This window comes from Cervus elaphus, chromosome 31 (assembly GCF_910594005.1).
Source record: "Cervus elaphus chromosome 31, mCerEla1.1, whole genome shotgun sequence".
Taxonomy (NCBI): domain Eukaryota; kingdom Metazoa; phylum Chordata; class Mammalia; order Artiodactyla; family Cervidae; genus Cervus; species Cervus elaphus.
In genome coordinates this window covers 4,504,526-4,529,522 of record NC_057845.1, presented here as the reverse complement: position 1 = coordinate 4,529,522, position 24,997 = coordinate 4,504,526, and the positions used below count along the sequence as shown (strand labels likewise).

General features: G+C 42.7%; 1 protein-coding gene across 4 annotated transcripts in view; it reads left to right on the top strand.

The window, feature by feature from the left end:
• IFNAR2 (interferon alpha and beta receptor subunit 2) overlaps window positions 1–22,827 on the top strand; it is a 33,958-nt gene extending 11,131 nt beyond the window's left edge. The window contains exons 3-9 of one of the 4 annotated variants that reach the window (XM_043892796.1): window positions 3,396–3,437; window positions 5,036–5,159; window positions 6,890–7,062; window positions 9,195–9,352; window positions 10,789–10,957; window positions 16,454–16,584; window positions 21,292–22,827. In XM_043892796.1, the coding sequence (XP_043748731.1) occupies window positions 3,396–3,437; window positions 5,036–5,159; window positions 6,890–7,062; window positions 9,195–9,352; window positions 10,789–10,957; window positions 16,454–16,584; window positions 21,292–22,020 (1,526 nt within the window). In that variant the 3' untranslated portion in view covers window positions 22,021–22,827. The remainder of the gene's footprint in view (window positions 1–3,395; window positions 3,438–5,035; window positions 5,160–6,889; window positions 7,063–9,194; window positions 9,353–10,788; window positions 10,958–16,453; window positions 16,585–21,291) is intronic. The other 3 variants (XM_043892797.1, XM_043892799.1, XM_043892798.1) reach the window with 3 other exon arrangements.
• Window positions 22,828–24,997: the final 2,170 nt, after the last annotated feature.

Below are 24,997 nucleotides of genomic sequence, written 5' to 3'. Positions count from 1 at the left end.
AAGTAGCCAATTGATTTCCCAGTCCTGAGGACACAGTATGAGCTGCCCAATGTCGAGAGCCGAGTGGAACGTAGATAGGAATTCTGTGTTGATGGTTTGATTTACAATGGGTTTCTGTTCTGCTGGTATTTTAGGAAAACAACCAATCATAGATGTGAGGCTCAATAATGAAGGGAGCTAGCTTCATTGTGATGTGAAGAGGAATTTCCCTTAATACTTTCATTCTAATCCAGGGTGGAGTTTATCACTCCATTCCTACATTTGGAAAGAGGCCAGACCCCTGGGACTTCCCTGGCAGCTCAGTGGTTAAGAATCTGCCTGCAAATGCAGGAGAGCTGGTTCGATCCCTGGGTCGGGCAAACTGTAGGAGAGTATCTATGTATCCTAAGTGTAAAGAAAGATTTCTTAAAGCTTATAAAGCACACATCAAAACCAAAAAAAGTCTTCTATGAAAATTAAATGTTTTTCTATTCAACAAAGGGTAATAATGAGATAACAGATCAGGAGAATATATTTCAGTTCAGTTCAGTCAGTTCAGTCACTCAGTCGTATCCGACTCTTTGTGACCCCATGAACCGCAGCACACCAGGCCTCCCTGTCCATCACCAGCTCATGGAGTTTACTCAAACTCATTTCCATTGAGTCGGTGATGCCATCCAACCATCTCATCCTCTGTCATCCCCTTCTCCGCCTGCCTTCAATCTTTCCCAGCATCAGGGTCTTTTCAAATGAGTCAGCTGTTTGCATCAGGTGGCCAAAGTATTGGAGTTTCAGCTTCAACATCAGTCCTTCCAATGAACACCCAGGACTGATCTCCTTTAGGATGGACCGGTTGGATCTCCTTGCAATCCAAGGGACTCTCAAGAGTCTTCTCCAACACCATATTTCAAAAGCATCAATTCTTTGGCGCTCAGCTTTCTTTATAGTCCAACTCTCACATCCATACATGACTACTGGAAAAACCATAGCCTTGACTAGACGGACCTTTGTTGACAAAGTAATGTCTCTGCTTTTTAATATGCTGTCTAGGTTGGTCATAACTTTCCTTCCAAGGAGTAAGTGTCTTTTAATTTCATGGCTGCAATCACCATCTGAAGTGATTTTAGAGCCCATAAAAATAAAGTCAGCCACTGTTTCCACTGTTTCCGCAACTATTTGCCATGAAGTGATGGGACTGGATGCCATGATCTTAGTTTTCTGAATGTTGAGCTTTAAGGCAACTTTTTCACTCACCTCTTTCACCTTCATCAAGAGGGTCTTTAGTTCTTCTTCACTTTCTGCCATAAGGGTATGTCATCTGCATATCTGAGGTTATTGATATTTCTCCCGCCAATCTTGATTCCAGCCTGTGCTAAATGGGAAAGACTAGAGATCTCTTCAGGAAAATTAGATACCAAGGGAACATTTCATGCAAAGATGGGCTCAATAAAGGACAGAAATGGTATGGACCTAACAGAAGCAGAAGATATTAAGAAGAGGTGGCAAGAATACACAGAAGAACTGTACAAAAAAGATCTTCACGATCCAGATAATCACGATGGTGTGATCACTCACCTAGAGCCAGACATCCTGGAATGTGAAGTCAAATGGGCATTAGGAAGCATCACTACGAACAAAGCTAGTGGAGGTGATGGAATTCCAGTTGAGCTATTTCAAATCCTGAAAGACAATGCCGTGAAAGTGCTGCACTCAATATGCCAGCAAATTTGGAAAAGTCAGCAGTGGCCACAGGACTGGAAAAGGTCAGTTTTCATTCCAATCCCTAAGAAAGGCAATGCCAAAGAATGCTCAAACTACCGCACAATTGCACTCATCTCACACGCTAGTAAAGTAATGCTCAAAATTCTCCAAGCCAGGCTTCAGCAATACATGAACTGTGAACTTCCAGATGTTCAAGCTGGTTTTAGAAAAGGCAGAGGAACCAGAGATCAAATTGTCAACATCCACTGGATCATCAAAAAAGCAAGAGAGTTCCAGAAAAACATCTATTTCTTCTTTATGGACTATGCCAAAGCCTTTGACTGTGTAGGTCACAATAAACTGTGGAAAATTCTGAAAGAAATGGGAATACCAGACCACCTGAGCTGCCTCTTGCGAAACCTGTATGCAAGTCAGGAAGCAACAGTTAGAACTGGACATGGAACAACAGACTGATTCCAAATTGGGAAAGGAGTACATCAAGGCTGTATATTGTCACCCTGCTTATTTAACTTATATGCAGAGTACATCATGAGAAACGCTGGGCTGGAGGAAGCACAGGCTGGAATCAAGATTGCTGGGAGAAATATCAATAACCTCAGATATCTCAAACCCTCTAAAAAATTCCACCTAGAATAGATCCCCTGGAGAAGGATATAGCAACCCACTCCAGTATTCTTGCCTGGAAGATCCCATGGACAGAGGAGCCTGGCAGGCTACTGCCCATGGGGTCACAAAAAGTCGGACATGACTTAATGACTAAATAATAAAAAACTCCTGTCTCCCTCCTCATCACAAAACCAAAATGTCACCCCTAAACTTTGGTTTCCACATTTCATTTATCATTTTTTTTCCATCGTCCTATTCATTTGTGCCTTCTCTTTACCTTTCTTTTGGTTCTGTTTCAGTATCACTGTGTCATCTGTTCTATAGTTTATCAGTAAAGGATCCATGGTTGGGACACTTCTCCCCCAAGAAGTATCAAGCATTGGGGAGTATGTGAGGACAATAGGGCCTCACCTACTGAAAAATGCCAACCCTACCCTCACACTCAGAAAACAAATGAGAATCCCCACTTCCCATCACCAAGACCTTTCTCCCTCCACCGACCTCAGTAAATATCTTTGCCTTGGAAGTTTTAAATTAGCAACATGCTTATTCACATTCTGAGAATTGTTCCAGATGGATGACTGCTTCTCAGGATGGTTCCCCAACCAGCCAGACAACCCTCTTTACTAGTATCAGTTCCCAAACAGCTTGTTTTGGATCCACTCAGGACAAAACATCCTCGGAAGATGCACTGCTGATACCATCAACTCTTTAAGATCATTTTACGTGCTCAGTCATTCAGTCGTATCCAACTCTGTGACCCCCACAGACTGTAACCCTCCAGGCTCCTCTGTCCATGGATTTTTTTAGGCAAGAATACTGGAGTGGGGTGCCATTTCCTACTCCAGGGGGTCTTCCCAACCCAGTGATCAAACCCACATCTCCTATGCCTCTTGCATTGGCAGGCAGATTCTTTACCACCTGGGAAGCTCAGAACCATTTACTTAACCCTTTTTCTTTAGCACAAGAAAGTCTTAGTCCAATAGTAATACACATGTGTGGAAGAATGCCAGACTCAGAGCGGTGATTATAAAATGAGCCTGGAGAAAGTGTTGTTTGCTTTTCTAACATGTGTTTCTTCTTCCCAGTGCACATCAGCCTCGTGTTTGGCATTTCGTATGTTGTGTCTGGTAAGAGATTTTCTTGACTTAACAAAATTTTGTGTAAGGCTGAGAGTGGGGGAGCAACCATTTAGAAGTCAAAAAATGTGGGAAGTTGGATTTCTGACTCCAGATCTGTTGCCATTTTGTTTGAGCCTTTTTCCTCAAATACTTTCTCTGTAGAAGGAGAATTTAGCCAATTCTGATTTTCACATTTGTCTCATAAAACTATTATAAGAAATTAACACTAGAGTTAATTTTTAAACCCCTTAAAGGAATTGTTGTTGTGGTTGTTATTGTTTAGTCACTCAGCCGTTCGACTCTTTTGTGACCCACGGACTGTAGCCCACCAAACTCCTCTGTCTATGGGATTCTCCAGGCAAGAATCCTGGAGTGGGTTGCCACTTCCTCCCCCAGGGGATCTTCCCAACCCAGGGATTGAACCAGGGCCTCCTACATTGGCAGGTGGGTTCTTTCTCATTGAGCCACCAGGGAAGCCCCTTAAAAAAATATCCAGCTCTTAATATTCTCACTAATAGAAGAATGAGGAGACTGTGCCAAACAAGAAAAATCTTCCAGAAATCATTTCTCTTTAAATTATGTTTTCCCACCTGTTATCTGGTACCTGGTACCAGATAAGAGAAAATACATTTTTTTAAACTAAATTTCTTGTCTACACATAAATCTTCCCACAAAACTTCACTGTGGGTTAAATATGTATCCAGCCTTGTGATGAGCACTGGGGGATGAAGACTTGGCCACCAGGAAGCAAAGGTCCTAACCACAGGAAACTAAAATGCTCTGAAATATTAACCGTATAAGGCAGAGTCTGACAAGTATAACTGTAAGGTCTCCTTTGCCACTGCCACATCCCAGCTGAGTTGCATAACTCAACTTCTCAGTTTCACAGTCTGTAAAATGGGTCTGTGAATCAAATCTACTCCAGCATAGGCATGGGGATGAAATGCCTGGAAAGATCCAATCTGGGCACACATTCTCCATCTCCCCTCTGTGATGGAGAACAAGCGCAGTGGGAAATTCAGAGGAAGGAAAGCTTTCCATGGGCCGAACTACGTTGGGGGGGACCAGAGGAGGGGTTGAGGATTGACTTGAGAGCATGAGGTGGCCCAGGATAACATGGATCATTTTGATACAAATTGCTGCTGCGAGCCTGTGATAACTGGGTGAGCCCAAATTCTGGTTTCCCTTGTAGCTCAGTCAGTAAAGAATCTGCCTGCAATGCAGAAGTCCCAGGTTCGATCCCTGGATTGGGAAGATCCCCTGGAGATGGCAACCCACTCCAGTATTCTTGTCTGGAGAATCCCATGGACAGAGGAGCCTGGTGGACTACAGTCCATGGGGTTGCAAGAGTTGGACGTGACTTAACCACTTAAACCACTACCACCAAATTCTGTTTATACCGTGCTGAGTTCCTGTATATTACTTGTATTAGCTCATTTCTAGTGTTCAACAAAACCATTTCCTTTGGGTTTCCAAGATCCCAGTGGGGGCTTCTCTGCTAGAAGTGTGGAAGTTCAGATCCCAAGGGACAGTATGAACTGTGGCCAAGATAACAACACTGGGTTCCAGATTTCAATCTTTTTTTTTTTAACTTCTGTTCCCTTTAGATTTTTCAGATGAACCTTGCACTTTAAAGATGAGATTCCGAAATTTCCAGTCAATCTTATCATGGGAATTAAAAAACCATTCAGTTGTACCAACTCACTATACATTATGGTACACAATCATGAGGTGGGTTTGACATTCTGTTTTTCTCTTGCTAATTATATCATGTTTCTATTATGTGGGAAGTGGGGAAGAGGTGACCTTACTTGTGATAGAGCTTTTCCTTCTCTCTCTCCCTCACTTAGCCCCTCTCAATTTCAGTGTTTTATTCAGAGCTTTAAAAGTCCAAGACAAAAGACTCCTCCATTTTTAATTACACTGAATTCTTGAACACCACAAAGTTATTTTTGACACACCTGTACTTATAACCAAAGCCATTTTCTACAGGTCAATGTCTCAGAAGGAAAATAATTATCACCATTATTCACAATCACTTCCCTAGTTCAGTAAGCCTGGGCATCAAAAGTGCTGCATCGTCCTGAGGACCGAAGTCCAAAGACCTGGTGACCGTATTGATGGGTTATATTTACTTTTCTCTACTCAGGGAGGCACACGGGGCATCAGAAACACACCTGGTCCCGACGAGGCCAGGCCCAGGTCCAAAGTCTGGCCTGGTCACTACCCAGCGGTGGCCCCGGGGCACAGAGCTCAGTTCTCTATGCTGAGCCTCCCGCCCGGGGTGGCTGCAGGCAGTCACGGCCTAACGGACAGTGTCCTCCTCGGCTCTCTTTTCCCACATCCAACAATCGCCCTCCTAAGCCTCACTCTGATCCAGTTACCCCTCGGAGGGTCCTCTGGTTGGCTGTCCGCTTCACTGCTCTTACTGCTGCTCTCTGACCTGCTGAAGGTCCTCTGGTGGGTGTCTCTTTGTTGTTGTTCCATCGCTAGGTCATGTCCGACTCTGCCACCCCATGGATTGCAACATGCCACGCTTTCCTGTCCCTCACTATCTTCCGGAGCTTGCTCAATCCTTTGAGTCCGGGATGCTATCTAACCAGCTCATCCTCTGCCGCCCTCTTCTCCTTTAGCCCTCACTCTTTGCCAGCTTCAGGGTCTATCCCAACGAGTTGGCTCCTCGCATCAGGTGACCAAAGTCCTAGAGTTTAGGCCTTAGTCCTTCCAGTGAATATTCAGGGTTGATTTCCTTTAGGATAGGGTTTCTCTTTGTTACCTACTAACATAAGTTTCTCCCTGCCTTAGGCAGTCACGTGTATCAGCCACCTGCCTCTCTGAAGCTCAAGAGAGCAAATGTCTGTGTTGGTCCCATACAGGCTGACTTAGGACCAGACCACGCGATCCTCAGCCTGAGAAAGGGGTCTCAGGGAGAGGCAGTCATGATTGTCCTGTAGAATTAGAGAGATCTGGGGCCTCTGCCATGAACACCCAACATTTGCTTATTCATTCACCCAGCAAGTATTTACTGAGCACCTACCATGTGCCAGGGGTGCAACTCGGAACCCAGACCCCTGTTTTCTTGGGGCAGACATTCCAAAAGTAAGCAGAGGTCTCAGTCAGCAAAGATATAACAAGCCAGGTGGGGGCAAATGGTATGAAGAAGAATAAAGACAGGAAATTGGGATCAAGGTGCTCCACTTGAAATAAGGGGGTGAGAGCCGGTGACAACATGGAGCCGTTGCCCTTTGCTTTCCACGTGAAACTGTCACAGCATTGTCAATCAGCTGTGCTCCCATACAAAATAAAACGTTTAAAAAGAAATTTCAAAATCAAAAGTAAGAAAACCCACAAGGGACCTTTGAGCAGAGCCATACAGGAATATGCAAGCAGGGCTTCAGGTTAGGGGACCCTCATCACACACAGGCTGACGTTTTCTTTGACCGTCTCTTTGCCTTTCAAAGTAAACCAGAAGACATGAAGGTCGTCAAGGACTGCATAAACATCACAAGATCGTTCTGTGACCTGACACGCGTGTGGGTAAACACGACGGACATGTACATCTCCCGAGTGGTTGGATTCAGAGAGAAGGCGGAGCTGGTCAGTTGCATGGGCTCTTTCTTCCTGGAGTCAGACAGTGAGTTCGTCTTGTTTATTATCTTCACCATCACCGCTCAGTTCATCGTTACTTGCTTTGCCAGAAAGCAGGAAGTTCTGTAAAGGTGTTTTAGATGCAGGGCTGGGTTCGCCTCCTGGCCCTGCTACCTCCTATCTCCGTCACCCTGGAGTGCTTACTTGGCTTCTCTGAGCCTCCGTTTTCTTCTCCAAAAAAGTGGGATGATAACCTGCTCTTTGAAGATAAGGGCTCTGTGCCTGTATAAGGCAGTCACTCAGGCAGTAGCAGCTGCTGCTTTTTTTTGAAGCTATTTTTCATTAAAGTATAGTTGATTTACAAGGCTGTGTTCACTTGATATATAGTAGCTGCTACTTTTGGCTTTGTTTCACGGCATGACAGGAAGTGGGGAACGGGGTTCAGAAAGGCCTGTGTCTGAGCTGTCATAACTTTGGGGGGTCTGTGTGTTCCTTAACACTGCGGCCCCTCTCCAGATCAGATCCCCGTAGCTCTGGCCTGTGTGAGCGCCCAGGTGTGTGTGCACGCGGGGCCCAGACAGAAAAGCCTGGATCCCAGGAGGGGTGTGCCCGCTCTGCCTTTCCCTACCACAGGAGGCGGCTCCTTCTGGCGCTTGTGTTAACAGCTCCGGAGCAGCTGGCAGGGGCTCTCCGCCAGACGCCATCACATCTCTGGTATCCTGATCGTGCAAAGGGCTCTGCAGGCAGCTCGGTGGTAAAGCATCTGCCTGCCAAGAAGGAGACATGGGTTTGATCCCTGGCTCAGGAAGATGCCCTGGGGAAGAAAATGGCAGCCCACTCCCGTATTCTTGCCTGGAGAATCCCATGGGCAGAGGACCCTGGTGGGCTACAGTCCATGGGGTTCCAAAGAGTCAGACGTGCCTGAGTGACTCAGCAGCATGAGGAGCTGTGTTAAAGGCTTCGAGGGCATGCACGCACGCACACCCGTGCTTAGCAAAGTGAGGATGGCTGAATCCCATGGAGCAGACTTGGATACTTAGAGACCCTCAGAATTACGGAATTACGTGTTTGGGTCTGTGTCCTCGTAGAAAAGAAAGAAAAGCCCAACTTATAGAACATGGTACTTGGACCACTCAGACCATTAAAGAATGTATATTAACATAGTTATGAGATATCATTTTTCAAGACTCAAATGGTAAATATAAAAAGTAGGTAAATACCCGACTTAGAAGAAATGCAGGGAATATAGCTTGACACAGTCTTTCCGAAGGTATTTGTCAGTATGTGTTGAAAACCTTAACCTGGGCCTGCTTTAATCCAGAATTCCTCTAAGAATTTGTCCTAAAGAAATGATTACAGCCAAATGCAAAGACTGAGCTCTGCTAATACTCACTGATATGCAGATTCCATTCAGAAAAATTAGAGCCAATCTAACTGTTTAAAAGAGTGAATCAATCTTTTGAAGACTGAGAAAAAAACTTTGCCCTTTTCGGGCCATATATGGTCTCTGTCACATAGCCTTAATTTGTTCACAACCCTTTCAAAAATAAACACCATTCTCAACTTTCAGGCTGTGCAAAATCCAACCCACAGGCCCTAGTTTGCCAGCTCATAGGTAAACATGCATTTAATATGCTTATGAAATAAGTGAAGACATACACTGTGTAAAACAGTATAAGAATGATTTAATTTTAGTTTAGGTGTGTGTGTGTACACTAGTTCAGTTTTTATACGTGAATATGTATTTATCCACACACTGCATACGCAAAAGAGGATTAACCACATTCAAACACAATTGCCTGTCTGTATTTTCTGATATTTCTGCAGTGGTTATGTATTATTATTACTATGTTATTACATGAGAAGTCATTTTCACTCTTATGCTTCAAATACAACCTGAAAATTGTGAAATACTGACTTTCACCCCAAAATCTGTCCTCCATTTCTTGTGGTAATAGTAAACAAATCACTTCACTTTTATTGTTCTCCATTTTTGACCAATAAAAAAAAAATATATATATATATATATATATATATATATATAAAACCCATGCCTCGAGGGCCACAGGTAATCAGAAAGAGAGCTGTAAAGAGGTATGGTTGTATCAGGACAGTGGTTATCATTACGATTATGCTATTTATTGATTAACCTTAGGGTTTATTTCATTTTCTAAACAGGGCCTTTGGACCCACCAGAGTTTGAGATTGTTAGTTTTACAAACCACATCAGTGTGAATGTGAAATTTCAATCCGTCGATCCCAGGATACTAAGTGAAGAAGAATTACAGTTTTACTTAGCATTTATCGAAGAGCATGCAGGGAACAGTGTTAAGAGGGTAAGTGGTCAAAACAGTTCTGACTTGGCAATGAATACATTGCTAAAAGACACCTATAATGATTTGGACAATTAAAACCTAAGGGTCTGGGCTTCATTGCTGTTTGATTTCAGGAAAGACGTCTCCAGGGTTTTCTATAAAGGGGAGTACAGAGATGCTATGATAGCTGGAAGGGGAAGTGGGGTCTATGGAGGGACTTTTTAGATGGAAGAAATGACAGCAGATTTCTATGCAGAGGGAATGTTCCAGGGTTGGATGGGGGGAGTGGAGGAGGGGAGTGATGTTCTGGAGAAGATGAGAGTGGACAGACTTTCGTGAGCATGGGAAGGGGTTGACCTTGGCTCTGAGCAGGAACTATCCATCTGAGTCATCGTGGGGGAGGCGCAGTCCGTGGCCACCAAGGGGGAAGGAGCTTCCAGTGAAACAGGAAGCAAGTATTGCAGACTGCAGATCACATGATGACCACAATGATCATGCCAGGTGTGGAACCCAGAGTTCTGGCACCCAGCTATGCTTTTGCGGTTTCCCTTCAAGGCCAGAGCACTCCCACCAGGGCACTTCTGCTCCTTCCCTTTTCCTCCTCATTGTTTATTTGCCATGCATGACCTTTTAGTTTATTGTGGGGTGGGCGTGAGGAAAAAAAATTCCTTTTCCTTCCCAATTGAAACTTGCAGAAAAATATTATAGAAGGCTGTACTTGAGCTGGTGGAAAGCTTCATTTATCAAACCATTGGTAAGAATGTACTTTGAAAACTATAAAACATTCTGCAAAAGTTATTTTTCATGAAAGAACCTCTTCAGATCATCTCTTTAATTCTAAGATGGAACAGAAGTAGCCAGGGAAGAAGAGGCAGGCTGTTTTTAGGGAAAAGACAGGGAAATTAGACCTCAGCCTCAGTTTTGCCACAGATAAGCTGCGTGGCCTTGAGGAGGTTACTAAACCACTCTGAGCTACAGTTTCCTCATCTGGAGAATGGGAATAATGCCTACTTTGCAGACTCTTTTGATAATCAGATGAATTAATATGTATGAAAGCAGTTTCTGAAGTGTAGATACGTATCATTAATGAAGTAGGATAATCTTATTTTCTTATTTTTGCAAGGTGATCTTGAGTAACATCACCTTACAAAAATGACATCCTGGAGACCTTTGTTCCTCACTGGGTCTTTTTCTCCTCATTTGTAAAAGGAAGCTGCTAGACTAGATTTCATGGTTTAAAGACATGTGTGTTTATACATGTGCATGTAATTTTGAATAAATCATTTGCCTGAGTAACTTATAAATAACATTTTCTTGCCAAGCCTATGATATTTCTATCATATCATGTTTTTAAGATTTGAAGACCAATTCTCAAAGACTCTCTTAGGGCTTGCCTCTAAACGAAATTCTCACTTAATGTCTTACTGACTTTTTTTCTTTTTTGCACATTTTTACAGTATCCACCCCAAATAACTGGAAACATCACTGAAAATTTCAATTATATCATCGACAAGTTAATTCCAAACACAAACTACTGTGTATCTGTTTATTTTGAGCCTAAAGATCCAAGAAAAATTAACAGATCTCCCTTAAAATGTACTCTCTTTCAACCCAGACGAGAATCAGGTATGACAGTTTTTGAAAATTCATGGTTTGTTTTTCCTCTGAGGGAAACCCTATTTAAGGAAAAGAACCTGAAAATCCTGAAGCACTAAAGATATTTATTCCAACAAGGCACATCACAGAGGTGTCTTCTGTTGGTCAGTCTCTACCATGTGGTAGAGGTGCTTTTATGCTGCCATCCCCTGGGGACAATCAGGTAACTTCCGCTGCAGGAGGCTGAAGGGGAAATGATTTACTTCCGGGGCAGGATCAGGTTCAGTTCTGTGTGGCCTTGGTTTGGCTGTTATTCAAGTCAAGTGTTGGAGGAGACTTGGTTCCTGAAGCAACTGCATGCAGAGGTGCCAAAGGGTAGGACGACAGTCACAGTGAGGTCCATAGACATGGCCTGGCTCTCCAGAAGTTTGGCTGTAACTCACGGATGACAAGGAAACTTGCCCGTGTGGATGAGCTGGTCACAGATGAAGGCTGAAAGCCCTTCTGTGGTCAAGGCATCAAAACAGTATACAGCCTCCTCCCCAAACCTTCCTTGGAATGGAGGAATTTGCAGGGAGAACAGTCAGCCTTAGGAACATCCACTGCTCGTTATTTTCTCAGGAAGCCAACTGTTTTGCCCAGAGTGAAAATCTATGACAATCTCCCCCAAAGAAGCCTTTCTGAATTTCCCAACTCCAGAGTTTCTTTAGTGCTCTGATTAACCAGAGTCAGAATAAGATGAGATTTAGAAGGCAGTGACTCCAAGTGTGATGGCTTCTTTGCAGATGAAGTGAGCTCCACTAATGAGCAGCTGACATGTCAAGGTACCTGGTGTTTGCTATAACTCCAGGAAATGTGAGTTTATTTACAAATGTTACTCAGAATCAAATCATACACAAATCAATGTTAAAGGAAAAACTATTTCACAGCTTTAACTTAAATCATGTTTATAATGTCAGTTACATATGAGCAAAACTGCCCATATTTAACTCAACATTCAAAAAACTAAGATTGTGGCATTCAGTCCCATCACTTCATGGTAAATTGATGGGGAAACAGTGGAAACAGTGACAGACTTTATTTTCTTGGGCTCCAAAATCACTTTGGATGGTGACTGCAGCCATGAAATTAAAAGATGCTTGCTCCTTGAAAGAAAAGCTATGATCAACCTAGCAGCCGACAGAGGTCCATTAGTCAAAGCTGTGGTTTCTCCAGTAGTCATGTATGGATATGACAGTTGGACCATTAAGAAGACTGTGTGCTGAAGAATTGATGCTTTCGAATTATGGTGCTGGAGAAGACTCTTGAGAGTACCTTGGACAGCAAGGGGATCAAACCAGTCAATCCTAAAGGAAATCAACCCTGAATATTCATTGGAAGGACTGATGCTGAAACAGAAGTTCCAATCCTTTGGCCACCTGACTTGAAGAGCCAACTCATTGGAAAAGACCTTGATGCTGGAAAAGATTGAGGGAAAGAGAAGGGGACAATAGAGGATGAGATGGTTGATGGCATCACCAACTCAATGGACATGAGTTTGAGCAGACTGTGGGAGACAGTGAAGGACAGGGAAGCCTGGCGCACCATAGTTCATGAGGTCGCAAAGAGTTGGACACGACTTAGCAACTGAACAAACCTAAAACTGCATATAGTCTCTTCATGCCTGTGGTGCTTATAAAAATGTAAACCCAAAATAAATGAACATAATTTGTGTCCTAACACCAATTCTTGGTATTCTATAAAAGATTATAACTCCGGAACAGGCAGAAGGAAGAGATACACAGGACAAAACAGTTGGCTTCCTGAGAAAATAATGAACAGTGGATGTTCATATCTGTTGACATTTGGAAAGTTCCCCTGGCAATCAACCCTGTGAGGTGGAGGGTTGGAACTATCAGCCCCACCCCTTGACTTCTGTGGAGGGGAGAAGGGCTGGAGGTTGAAGTGACCACCAATGGCCAAGAATTAATTGGTCATGTCTATATAACGAGTCCTCCTTAAAAACTGTAAATGATGGAGTTCAGAGAACTTCCAAGTTGGTGAACATACTGAGATGCTGGGAGGATGGCGTGCCCAGAGATGGCACAGAAGTCCAAGCTCCATCCCCCATACCTGGCCCTGTGTATCTCTTCCTTTTGCCTGTTCCTGAGTTATAATCTTTTATAATATGCCAGGAATCTAGGGAGCAAACTGTTTTCATGAGTTCTGTGAGCCATTCTAGCAAATTATCAAAGCTGACAGATAGACCTGTGGGTTCTGACTAACTCCTGGTACAATCAGAAATGAGTCAGATCTCTGGACACCTGGTGGATGTTGAGAACTGGTGTCAGGACACAAATTATGTTCATTCATTCTGGGTTTCACATAAACTAAGTGAGGTTCAGAGGGGCTTGTTCTGAATAACAAAAAAATCTCCTTTCACTTTCTTTGCTCTTATTATTTAGGAATTTCTAAGGGTTTCAGAATTGAGGACAAAGACCAAATAGGTACTTCTTATTATAAATCAGAATATCACAGCAATAAAAACTCAGACTAGTAATAGGACATGATGGACGGTGGTTGGCTGAAACTCAGGCTGCCCTCAGGTGAACCTAAGCCTGACCGAAGGCACTGGAAGGTGATGTCCTTGCCCTGTGATGACTCAGTGCCTCCCCGACTCTTCTCTGTTTCACCTGCTAAGAGTGGTCATACAGCCACACGCTGGCCCATCACTTCATGTTTCCTTGGTGCGAACACATCACTTGGTCTATTTCAGCCTCTGTTCTTTTATCATACATGAGACAGTTAAGGTACAGGTATGCCTTGCTATCCAAATATTTCATGTCACAATTCTTGTCTGAAACTTCAGGAACCAAGTAGGTTCAGGTCATGTGACCCCTCTCACTGTATAAGCTGGCCATGTGAGCCACCCTCAACTAGCTAAACTCAGGGACCAGGCAGGTTTGGATGGTGGGGGATTCTTGAAGGATGACCTGGAACCAGAGTTAAGTTACTGGGATATCAGTGGTGAAACACTGATATCTTAAAGCAGTGTTGATAAAGGGGGATTTATTCCAGAGAAATGGAGAAATGCCTCCCTTTTTGTCAAAGCTTAAACTAATTGGCTGACTTTTTTCAGTAAGTTCCCCAGGGAACAGTGTCCTCATCCATTTGACAAATGTTTACTGGGGCCCACTATGGGCCAGATTCTCTTAGAAGAGAATACTGGGGATACAGCAGTGAACAAAACAGATAAAAATTCCTTAGTTTATAGAGCTTACATTGGGAGACAAAAGAACAAGATTCAAAAAAATAAAATATGTATTGTGTTAAGGGATGGTTAAGTATAATACTATAATACTCTGGAGAAAAATTAAGCAGAAAGGGCAGGGGAAGGGTAATGTCTGGTAAAGGATGGTAGGTCTCTTTAATTTAAATATATATGTATATAATTTGACTGTATCGAGTCTTAGTTGCAGTGCATGGTTGCCCCATGGCATGTGGAATCTTCCCACACCAAGGACTGAATCTACATCCCCTGCATGGCAAGGCAGATTCTTTACCACTGGGCCACCAGGGAAGTCCCAGGTCTCTTTTAAATAGGGTGGTGTCATGTTTACATTCTCTGGAAGCAGAGCCAAAATCAGAATTCTAGTACAAGTGACTCAGAGGGGTGGGACACGTGGGTCGAGATCCCATGACATCATATTGCTCCTCCAAAGAAATCACGTAGGTTCACAGAATCCTCTTCAGGAATGTAAGCTCTATACATGTAAGGATTTTGCATTATAAAAGTGTGCCTTTATGACTAGATCTGATTAGAGAACTGCCATTGATACAACACATCTTCATTCATCCTGTTTTTTTTTAATTTTTATTGGAATATGTGAAGTCACTCAGTCATGTCCGACTCTTTGCAACCCCATGGACTGTAGCCTACCAGGTTCCTCGGTCCATGGGATTTTCCAGGCAAGAATACTGGAGTAGGTTGCCATTTCCTTCTCCTTATTGGAATATAGTTGATTTATCATATTACGTTAGTTTCAGGTGTAGAGCAAAGTGAATCGATTGTGCATATGTATATACACTCTTTTTCAGATTCCTTCCCCATATAGGTCTCTACCGCGTGCTGAGAAGAGTTCCCCGTGCGTGACAGCAGGTCCTTATTAGCCATCTGCTTTATACGTAGCAGTGTGTACACGTCAGTCCCAGTTCACCCCTCGCCCGCTTCCCCCTTGGCAACCATAAGTTTGGTTTTTTCATCTGTGAATCTATTCTGTTCTGTGAATAAGTTTTATTTGTACTATTTTTTTAGATTCCACATATAAGCCATACCATATATTTGTCTTTTTCTATATTGCTTACTTCACTCAGTATGACAATCTTTAGATCCATCTGTGTTGCTACAAATGACATTATTTCATTCTTTTTTATGGCTGGGTAATATTCCATTGTATATATGTACCACAGTCTTCTTTATCCATTCCCTGGTGGATGGACATTTAGGTTGCCACCATGTCCCGGCAATTGTAAATAGTGCTGCAGTGAACATTGGTGCATATATCTCTGTATACATGCCCAGGAGCGGGATTGTTGGATCATATAGTAGCTCTATTTTTAGTTTTGTAAGGAACCTCCATACTGTTCTCCATAAGTTTGTACCAGTCTGCATTCTCACTGACAGTGTAGGAAGGTTCCCTTCTCTCCACACCCTCTGCAGCATTTATTATTTGTAAATTTTCTTGATGATGGTCCATTCATTCCTAATGGGAATGAAAGGGATTCATGAGTCTTCTGCCGTCTAAGGGCTCAGATCTTCACCAAGTTTCTTTCTGTCCATTCTTTAACCTTTTAAAAGACATTAGAAAGATATGAGCCATTGTTAGTTTTTTTTCTCCTGTATTGTTTTGCTTGAGGCTATGGTTATAGGATTAATATTAATAAAAGCTTTTCTGGATATTAAAGACAACCTTAATTCTATAAGTATTGATTTCTTCTCAGCCTAGTTGGACTTATAGGAAAAAGCTGTTTACATTCAGAAAATTGAAATTTTCCAAAAGTCATTTTGACAAGAAGCTAAAGGAAAACTCATAACTGGGCAAAACAAGATCTACCACACCCCAGTTCTGGGTTCTGGCATGGCCAAAGTCCAGCTTCCAAGTAACCCAATTGTCATCTTCAGACAAACTCCTTTTTTCAACTCCTTCTGGAGACCTGGCTAGTGTGACTCAGAAACAGTTTGGTTTTTTTTATTTTGACAATTTACGTTTAAATGGTCACATGTGGCTGACCGCCACATTATTGGACAATGCAGTCATAAAGCATAATTATCAACTGGAAGAAATTTTACTTTTAGAAACTGAATTTTAACATTTTTTTAAATGTATACTTGGATTACTTTCCATTCTTTGATATTTAACAGTAGTTTTTCCAACTTTTGCCCCCATAATAAACCCTTTTACCACCAGGTTAATATACATTTGTTCCCAACTGTGACTGTTCACTGGATTTACTTTGAAATAAAGTCATTTAATTTTTCATCAACAGAGTCATCAGAATCTGCTACAATAGGAGGAATAATTACTCTGTTTTTAATAACTGCTGTCTTCATAAGCACTGTAATGATACTGAAACGGATTGGTTATATATGCTTAAGAAATGATTTCCCCAAAGTTTTGGTATGTATTTTTTTTTCATTTCTACCTTTATTTTTCATTTTGACTTAAGAATTTTTATTATACACTTAAATATCTTCATAGAAGAAACCCCATTTTCTCAAAACATCAAGGTGTTTTATCACTCTGGGTTCTTTACCATTCCTATAAACCTATATATTGCATTTTCTGCTTTCTTTTCATACTTTGTCCACATATGATTTTCCATCGTCACAGTGTTCCCTTGTTATTAATGTCTCCTTTTTCCTTAATCATTTCTTAGCTGTCTGGCATTTGGATTGATTTCCTTTTCATTATTTCTTTTCCTTTCATTTCTTTGGCCATTAGGAGTAACACAATGAACATTTTAATACAGGTTGTCTTTTTAGTTTGGATTACTTACGTGGAATATATACACAAAGTGAATATATCTTATATGAAAATATAAAGAACTAATTCATAATGCTAGTGTCAACATCATGGTGTACACCTTTCTCCAAAGCTTTGCCAACATTGATTAATCTTTTTTTTCTACTTGTATTCATTTATCATAGTACAACGGTCCCCCAGAGGTCTCTTACTTGTGTTAATTGTAAGTGGAACCAGCCACTTTGTCTTCGTGTTTTCTCTGTATTTCATAAGGCATATTCTTCCTCAGAATCTTTGGCACTCAACCAAGTCTAGGTATTGATCTTACATATTTCTAAAGCCTCCTCACATGTTTTGATTCAACCACTTTGTCCATCATTTTTCGTTTTCCTTATCCTGTCACTTTCCTTCTACATTAGAAGATATTCAGATATTTCCTTCTACATTAGAAGATATTCTATGTTTGAACTCATTCATCTTCTAATTTTTTAAATAGCCACAAATAGATATTCTTCTACAGGTGGTAAAAGTATAGTCTCTTTTTTTTATTCTTTTGTTTCTTTAAATGTTTTTAATTGAAGTATAGTTTATTTGCAATGTTGTGTTCAAGTGTTCAGAAACTGATTCAGTTTAAAAATATATATACAAAAAAATTTGAAAAAGAATATATATAATTTCTTTTTCAGATTCTTTTCCATTATAACTTATTACAAGATACTGAATATAGTTCCCTGTGCTCTACAATAGGCCCTTATTGTTTACCTACTTTTATATAGTAATGAAAAAGTAAAGTGAAAGTGTTAGTCCCTCAGTCATGTCTGACTCTTTGCAACCCCATGAACTGTAAGTTCATTTGTATCATTTTTTTTGGTCAGATTCCACAAATAAGTGATAGTGTATGATATCTGTCTTTCTCTCTGACTTAACATGTCTTTCTCCACTTAATATGATAATCTCTAGGTCCATCCAGTCTTTGCAAATGGCATTCTTTCATTCTCTGTTATGACAGCTATTCTCTTCTTTTTCTTGTTCTTGTTTGTTTAGGTTGAGTTGGGGGTGGACTATTTGGGAGGAGGGGTGCTTGTGGAGTTTTTAATTACAATTAGTATTGGAACCTAGGTGGCATTTGGCTGTGGCTCATGAGAAGTAAATGGCTCTGTGTTGGATTTTATCCATACTGTGATCCCTGTCGTGGTTTTTATCTATCAGTATAACTTAATCTTTTGTAGCTTTAACAGTATATCTTTTTGAGTTTTTTATGTTAGTGTTCAGTTGCAGGCTTACTCTCAGCCTCCACTCCAACTCTTCCGTTGGCCATGTATAGCTTTGGCTTTGAACTCTTAGGTAAATACCACTTCAACTGATGTTTCTCATGCAGCCTTGAGATATAAAACCCCCTAGCACCACACCCATCACTTCCTGGATAATTTTCTGCCTGAATTACCTAAACTCATTACTAACCCTTATCCCAGGTCTCCCTGGGTTTTTCCTGTCCTTAAAATGAACCCAAAATTATATGCCAATTATATTTATACCAGTTATTATGTTATCTCCAAGTAATGACAGCAAGTATTGTTATCTTGTGTCTGTCCGCTATTTCTCCAGGAAAAATTGTTGCTCTGTGTTTAAGTACAAACTCTAGGAATAGTAAAACAGAACACCCTAGGTCTATTATGTTTATACATGTATGTCTAATCAAGAACAGAAGTTAAAAATTTTAAACTGTCTTTTCTTTTCTCCTCCTCTCCCCCCACCACTTTCCCCCTTCTCTTCTTTTCCTCCTACACCTCCTCTTTTGCATTTAACAAATATGTGTTGTGTATTTACTGTATATCCACATGAGCTGGGTGCTGGGGATCTAGATGTGAATAAAACAAACAAAAAAGATGCCCTTATGGAGGTTAAAGTTTGAAAAATGGGGGGTAGAGACAATGATCATTAATAGATGATATGACTGGCTAAGTAAGAAATTCAGAATCTAGAGATGAAATATTAGGACTAATAAGTTTAGCCACATTAGCCACTTATTTCGGAGACAGCAATGGCAACCCACTCCAGTACTCTTGCCTGGAAAAGCCCATGGAAGGAGGAGCCTGGTAGGCTGCAGTCCATGGGGTTGTGAAGAGTCGGACACGACTGAGCGACTTCACTGTCCCTTTTCACTTTCATGCATGGAGAAGGAAATGGCAACCCACTCTAGTGTTCTTGCCTGGAGAATCCCAGGGACGGAGGAGCCTGGTGGGCTGCCGTCTATGGGGTTGCACAGAGTCGGACATGACTGACGTGATTTAGCAGCAGCAGTAGCCACTTATTTAGACTAATAAGTTTGTTACACACAAAGTAATCAATATAAAAATGCTGCTTTTTATACCCTAGCAATAGTCACTTTAAAAAAATATGTTTTTCTATAAGTTGCTTTTCAACATCCTAGAAATTGAGTGCACAAGTCATAGCAAAAAACTGAATTTTCACAAACTCAACATACCTACATAAGTCACATCCAGATCAAGAAAGAAAACATGACCAACCCACTCCAGAAGTCTCTCTTCCACCTTTCAGTCACTGCCCGTGCCCAGGATAACCACTGTCTACACTCTAACAGCATAGATTAGTTTTACCTGGTTTTGAACTTTAGAATCATACAGTTCAATGGAATCATGCAATTTAAGTGAAATCATAAAGTTTTTAAAACATCATTACAATAGTAATAAAAATATTTTTTAAAGTATTTAAGGAAGAAATCTAACAGAAGATGTCACAAGCCCATTGTGGGGAAAATTATCAAACCCTGTTGAAAGGCATTAACAAAGATCTAGTTAAATGGGGAACCCAGAGATAGACTCACATATGTGGAAACACGGTTAGGCTTAGGGTTTTGTAGGAATTGCTGTGGGGAAAGGATTGAGGTCAATAAATGCTACCTATGTGGAGAAAAATGAAATCAGATTCCTACCTCACACCATACACAAACATCAATTTCAGGCACATTAAAGACTGTCATATGAGCAGCAAAACTATTGAAAGTTTTAGAAGGCCATATAGGAGTCACACTTAAAGGTAAGGAAGATTCAGCAGAAACCAGGGAGAAAGAAAATTGATATACCTTCTTAAATTAAGATGGAAATTAAATGTCATCATAACAAGAGTAAAACGTTAAACCACAGACTAGGGGAAAATACGTGTAGCATAAACAATCAACAAATAATGAGCATCTAGGTTATGTAAGTTCTCAGTCACTCAGTCATGTCCAGCTCTTTGTGGTCCCATGGACTATAGCCTGCCAGGCTCCTCTGTCCTTGGAATTTGTCCTGGAATCTGTCCTGGCAAGAATACTGGAGCAGGTTACCATTTCCTACTCCAGGGGATCTTCCCAACCCAGGGATCGAACCCGCATCTCTTCTGTCTCTTGCACTGGCAGGCGGGTTCTTTACTACTAGGGCCACCTGGGAAGCCCCAAAGTTATACAAACAGCCTCTATAAATAAATAAGAAAAATGACGAAACAACCCAATGGAACAATTCATCCTAATGCTGCATCTGAATAGAGTCAGGGAAAAGTAGGCTTGTCACATTGCGCAGTCTGAGCAAGACAATGGAAAGGAGGAGGATGTCGATGACGATGCAAGGTCTGTGAAGGGAATCTCGTGACCACCCTCCTCAACGTGACCCCATTGTAGCCAGTCTCCTTAGCCCACCTCACCTGTTGTATCCTGGAGGTGCTGGATACAACCTCCAGTCTCCCTGCTTCTTCTCATCTCTGACGCTTTAGGGGTCACCTGCGTCTCTAAGGTCCTCCAGTCCAGGGAGCTCTGACCCCAGTGGAATCAGCTCCCTAGAATCTCTCCTTACTCACAGTTCCCTGACACCCATAAGAATGTCAGCAATCCGGAGGTGAAATCTATCCAGTTGAAATCTATCCATCTATCAAATCTATCAATGGATAGATTCCCCTGACAAGCAAGAAGCAGCAAGGGGTCAGCAGTGAGAAGGAGTGGACCAGTCTCTACTGCAGGCAGCCTCCCAGTTTGAAAGCCAGCCTCCACCACTGAGTATTCCATGAAACTTGGGCAAGTTTCTTAACCTCTCTGCATTGTAAAGTGGGAGCAAGACTAGTAAGCCTACTTCATAGAGAAGTCGTGAGGATGCAATGGACTCTAACGGGTAGCTTACTAAAAGCAGTACTCTGCAATCAGTAAACCCTGTGTAGCTGTCCGCTATGGTCGTAGCTGCTGTCCTCGTCTTCATGACCACCTTTTCCGTCTCTGTGCAGTTAGTTAACGCCATTAAGTTTTATGATGTCAAAAAGATGGAGAACAAACAGTAAGGATTGATCATTCTCTCCCTCTCTTTTTTTTCTTTAAAGAATTTTCGTAAACTGTCAGTCTGGGTCTTTCCCGAGCTGCCTTCGTTGGAAAAAGTGGCTACCGTGGAGGTCATTCACATCAACAGAAAAAAGAAAGTGTGGAATTATAATTATGACGATGAAAGTGATGTTGAAAATGAGGCAGCTCCCTGCGTAAATTCAGGCGGTTACACCAAGCATGGACTAACGGGCAAGCTGTGTCCAGCTTCCACCACTTCCGCCAGCTTGGAGGACTGCAGCGACCCCAGCGCCGAGGAGCCGTACCTACCTGAGCCCAAGGGGGACGCTGAGACCCCCATGGCACCAGGGCCCGGCCCCTGGCAGTCGGAAGGCACAAGTGGGGGCTACCAGACGAGAGGGACTCTGCAGCAGGACCCCACTTCCGAGGAGGACAGTGACTCCACGGAGAGATCTGAGGGCAGAATTGTCTTCAACGTGAATCTGAACTCTGTGTGTGTGAGAGCCCTCGAGGACGACAAGGACTCAGAAGTCACTTTAATGTCCCCGTCTCGTCCAGAAGAGACAGTCATGCTGGAGGACCTCAACGAGACAGAATCTAGCCTTTTGGTGGCCAGTGAAGATAGGACACAGCTGCCCTTCACCAAGCCCTCTATGGAGTACCTGAGGCCCCAAGATGCTCCTTCTGATCAAAGTGACACTTCCGAGTCAGATGTTGACATGGGGGATGGATATATAGTAAGACAAGTGAATCTAAAAAAATTTAATTAACTTGGACACACGCTGCCTCCAGGCCTCACCCCCCACCCCCAGCACCTGCACTTGCTCCTTTGGGGTCTCCAAGTGTTCTCCCTGGGGAGGAGTAGGAGACTGGTGACATCATCTATGCAAAGTCTCACTCTGGGGGAAGGGGAGGTGGGAAACAGAGTATTCTGATATTATTCAATGTGTTGTTTACCTGTTCAAGGCAATTTGCCTTGATGGGAAAAATGCCCTGCCCATTCCCTTTCCTCTCATGGATGTCTAACGTTTCTGCATCATGCTTCCCAGAGTAAAGAACAAGGCTCCCTGTGGTTTTCAGGGGATGTTCCAGGGCCCTGTAAGATTTCTGGGAAATTATTAAATCGGGTCAGTGTGGAGTAGGGAGAGAAAAGGAAGACATTCAGCAGAGTTCATAGCAGGGGCAGTCAGCAGTGGGTTTTTTTCCCCCCACAGGCTTGAGGAAATACCAGAAAAGACACAGAAAAAGAGGAGGGAGGGCAGGCAGTTACAAAGCAAGGACATGCACGACGCAAGCACATGCTCTGGGTTGGGACTGGAAGAAGGGAAGCCCCAACCAAGTCTGGGGCACCCCCGGACAATATTGTGTCACCTACACCCTTGAGAGTTCAACTCTCAGCCCCTGGTCCAGCCCTCCTCAATCTAGTGAGGAAGACAGACACACACGTAATAACTCTGGTGCCAGACGGGTGACTAACAGAGAAACATTTGCATGAGGGAGAGGGTCTGTGTCATGTTTTAAGGTATAATTTTGTACAGTGGTTGGTAAAAAATAAAGTTTTTACTTTTTAATATAAACTTGGAAATGTCTCCACATTTGTTTCTTATTAGACAGGAGATATATGCGGCAGATGTGTAGTTCTGCTGGCATCTCTGGGTTACACAAAACTCCCTCTAACTACTTCGTGGCCTTTGGGAGCCAAAGGGACCTTCTGCCTCCCTGAGCAGTGTTCATGTGGAATGTTCTAGCAACAGAAGTCAGCCAGCATCTTACATCACCTAGTACTTACCCTGCCCTGGGTTTTCCAACCTCACCACTGCTATTAAATAACACATTGAAAAAGAGGAAATTAAGCCTTTGTCAGCAGTCTTTGAGAGAAGTGATCCCGGTCACATAAATGACTTGGTTCTCTGTTGCTGCTTATCCCTGTGGGGAGAGGGGAGTTACCATAAAGAAGATCTTCTCAAGCTAGATTTGCTAATGGAGTGCTTTAAAATCAGCTTATTTGCGGGGGAGAGGAGATCATAGAGACCGCACCTGTTCACTGGAGAAAATTTGGGGATTCCAGATGTTCAAGCTGCTTTTAGAAAAGGCAGAGGAACCAGAGATCAAATTGCCAACATCCACTGGATCACTGAAAAAGCAAGAGAGTTCCAGAAAAACATCTATTTCTGCTTTATTGACTATGCCAAAGCCTTTGACTATGTGGATCACAATAAACTGTGGAAAATTCTGAAAGAAATGGGAATACCAGACCACCTGCCTTGCCTCTTGAGAAATCTATATGCAGGTCAGGAAGCAACAGTTAGAACTGGACATGAACCAACAGACTGGTTCCAAATAGGAAAAGGAGTATGTCAAGGCTGTATATTGTCACCCTGCTTATTTAACTTCTATGCAGAGTACATCATGAGAAACGCTGGGCTGGAAGAAGCACAAGCTGGAATCAAGACTGCCAGGAGAAATATCAATAACCTCAGATATGCAGATGACACCACCCTTCTGGCAGAAAGTGAAGAAGAACTAAAGAGCCTCTTGATGAAAGTAAAAGAGGAGAGTGAAAAAGTTGGCTTAAAGGTCAACATTCAGAAAACTAAGATCATGGCATCTGGTCCCATCACTTCATGGCAAATAGATGGGGAAACAGTGGAAATAGTGGCTGACTTTATTTTTCTAGGCTCCAAAATCACTGCAAATGGTGACTGAAGCCATGAAATTAAAAGACGCTTACTCCTTGGAAAGAAAGTTATGACCAACCTAGACAGCATATTAAAAAGCAGAGACATTACTTTGCCAACATAGGTCCATCTAGTCAAGGCTATGGTTTTTCCAGTAGTCATGTATGGATGTGAGAGTTGAACTATAAAGAAAGCTGAGCCCTGAAGAATTGATGCTTTTCAACTGTGGTGTTGGAGAAGACTCTTGAGAGTCCCTTGGACTGCAAGGAGATCCAACCAGTCCATCCTAAAGGAGATCAGTCCTGGGTGTTCATTGGAAGGATTGATGTTGAAGCTGAAGCTCCAATACTTTGGCCACCAGATGAGAAGAGCTGACTCATTTGAAAAGACCCTGATGCTGGGGAAGATTGAGGGCAGGAGGAGAAGGGGATGACAGAGGATGAGATGGTTGGATGGCATCACCGACTCGATGGACATGGGTTTGGGTGGACTCGGGGTGTTGATGATGGACAGGGAGGCCTGGCGTGCTGCGGTCCATGGGGTCGCAAGGAGTCGGACATGACTGAGCAACTGAACTGAACTGAGCTGAATAGTGTTAAGAAAAACCATCACCACCCTTAATCCCACCATCAAGATATCAACTCTGGGTTGGTTCTGTGTTAGTCTGTCAGCCGTCTCCGACTCTTTTGAGACCCTGCGGACTGCAGCCCCCTAGGCTCCTCTGGCCATGGAATTCTCCAGGCAAGAATACTGGAGTGGGTGGGAGGCCATGCCCTTCTCCAAAGGGATCTTCCTGACCCAGGAAGCAAACCTGGGTCTCCTGCGTTGCAGGCAGATTCTTTACTATCTGGAGTGCTTTCATTTAACTTGAGGGCTCCTTCCAAAGCACGCATTTACTGTAATCGGGGCCACTGCATGTACAGTTTCGTACCCTGTTTTACTAACGGTGTTTTCCGCTCACCCGCAGGCGAAAAGTCCCCTTTCACCTCTGTTTCTGCCACAGTCAAGCCGGTGACTGCGGCCTCTGGAGCCGGGCGCGAGGGGGCGGGGCCCAGGAGGGGCGGGGCCG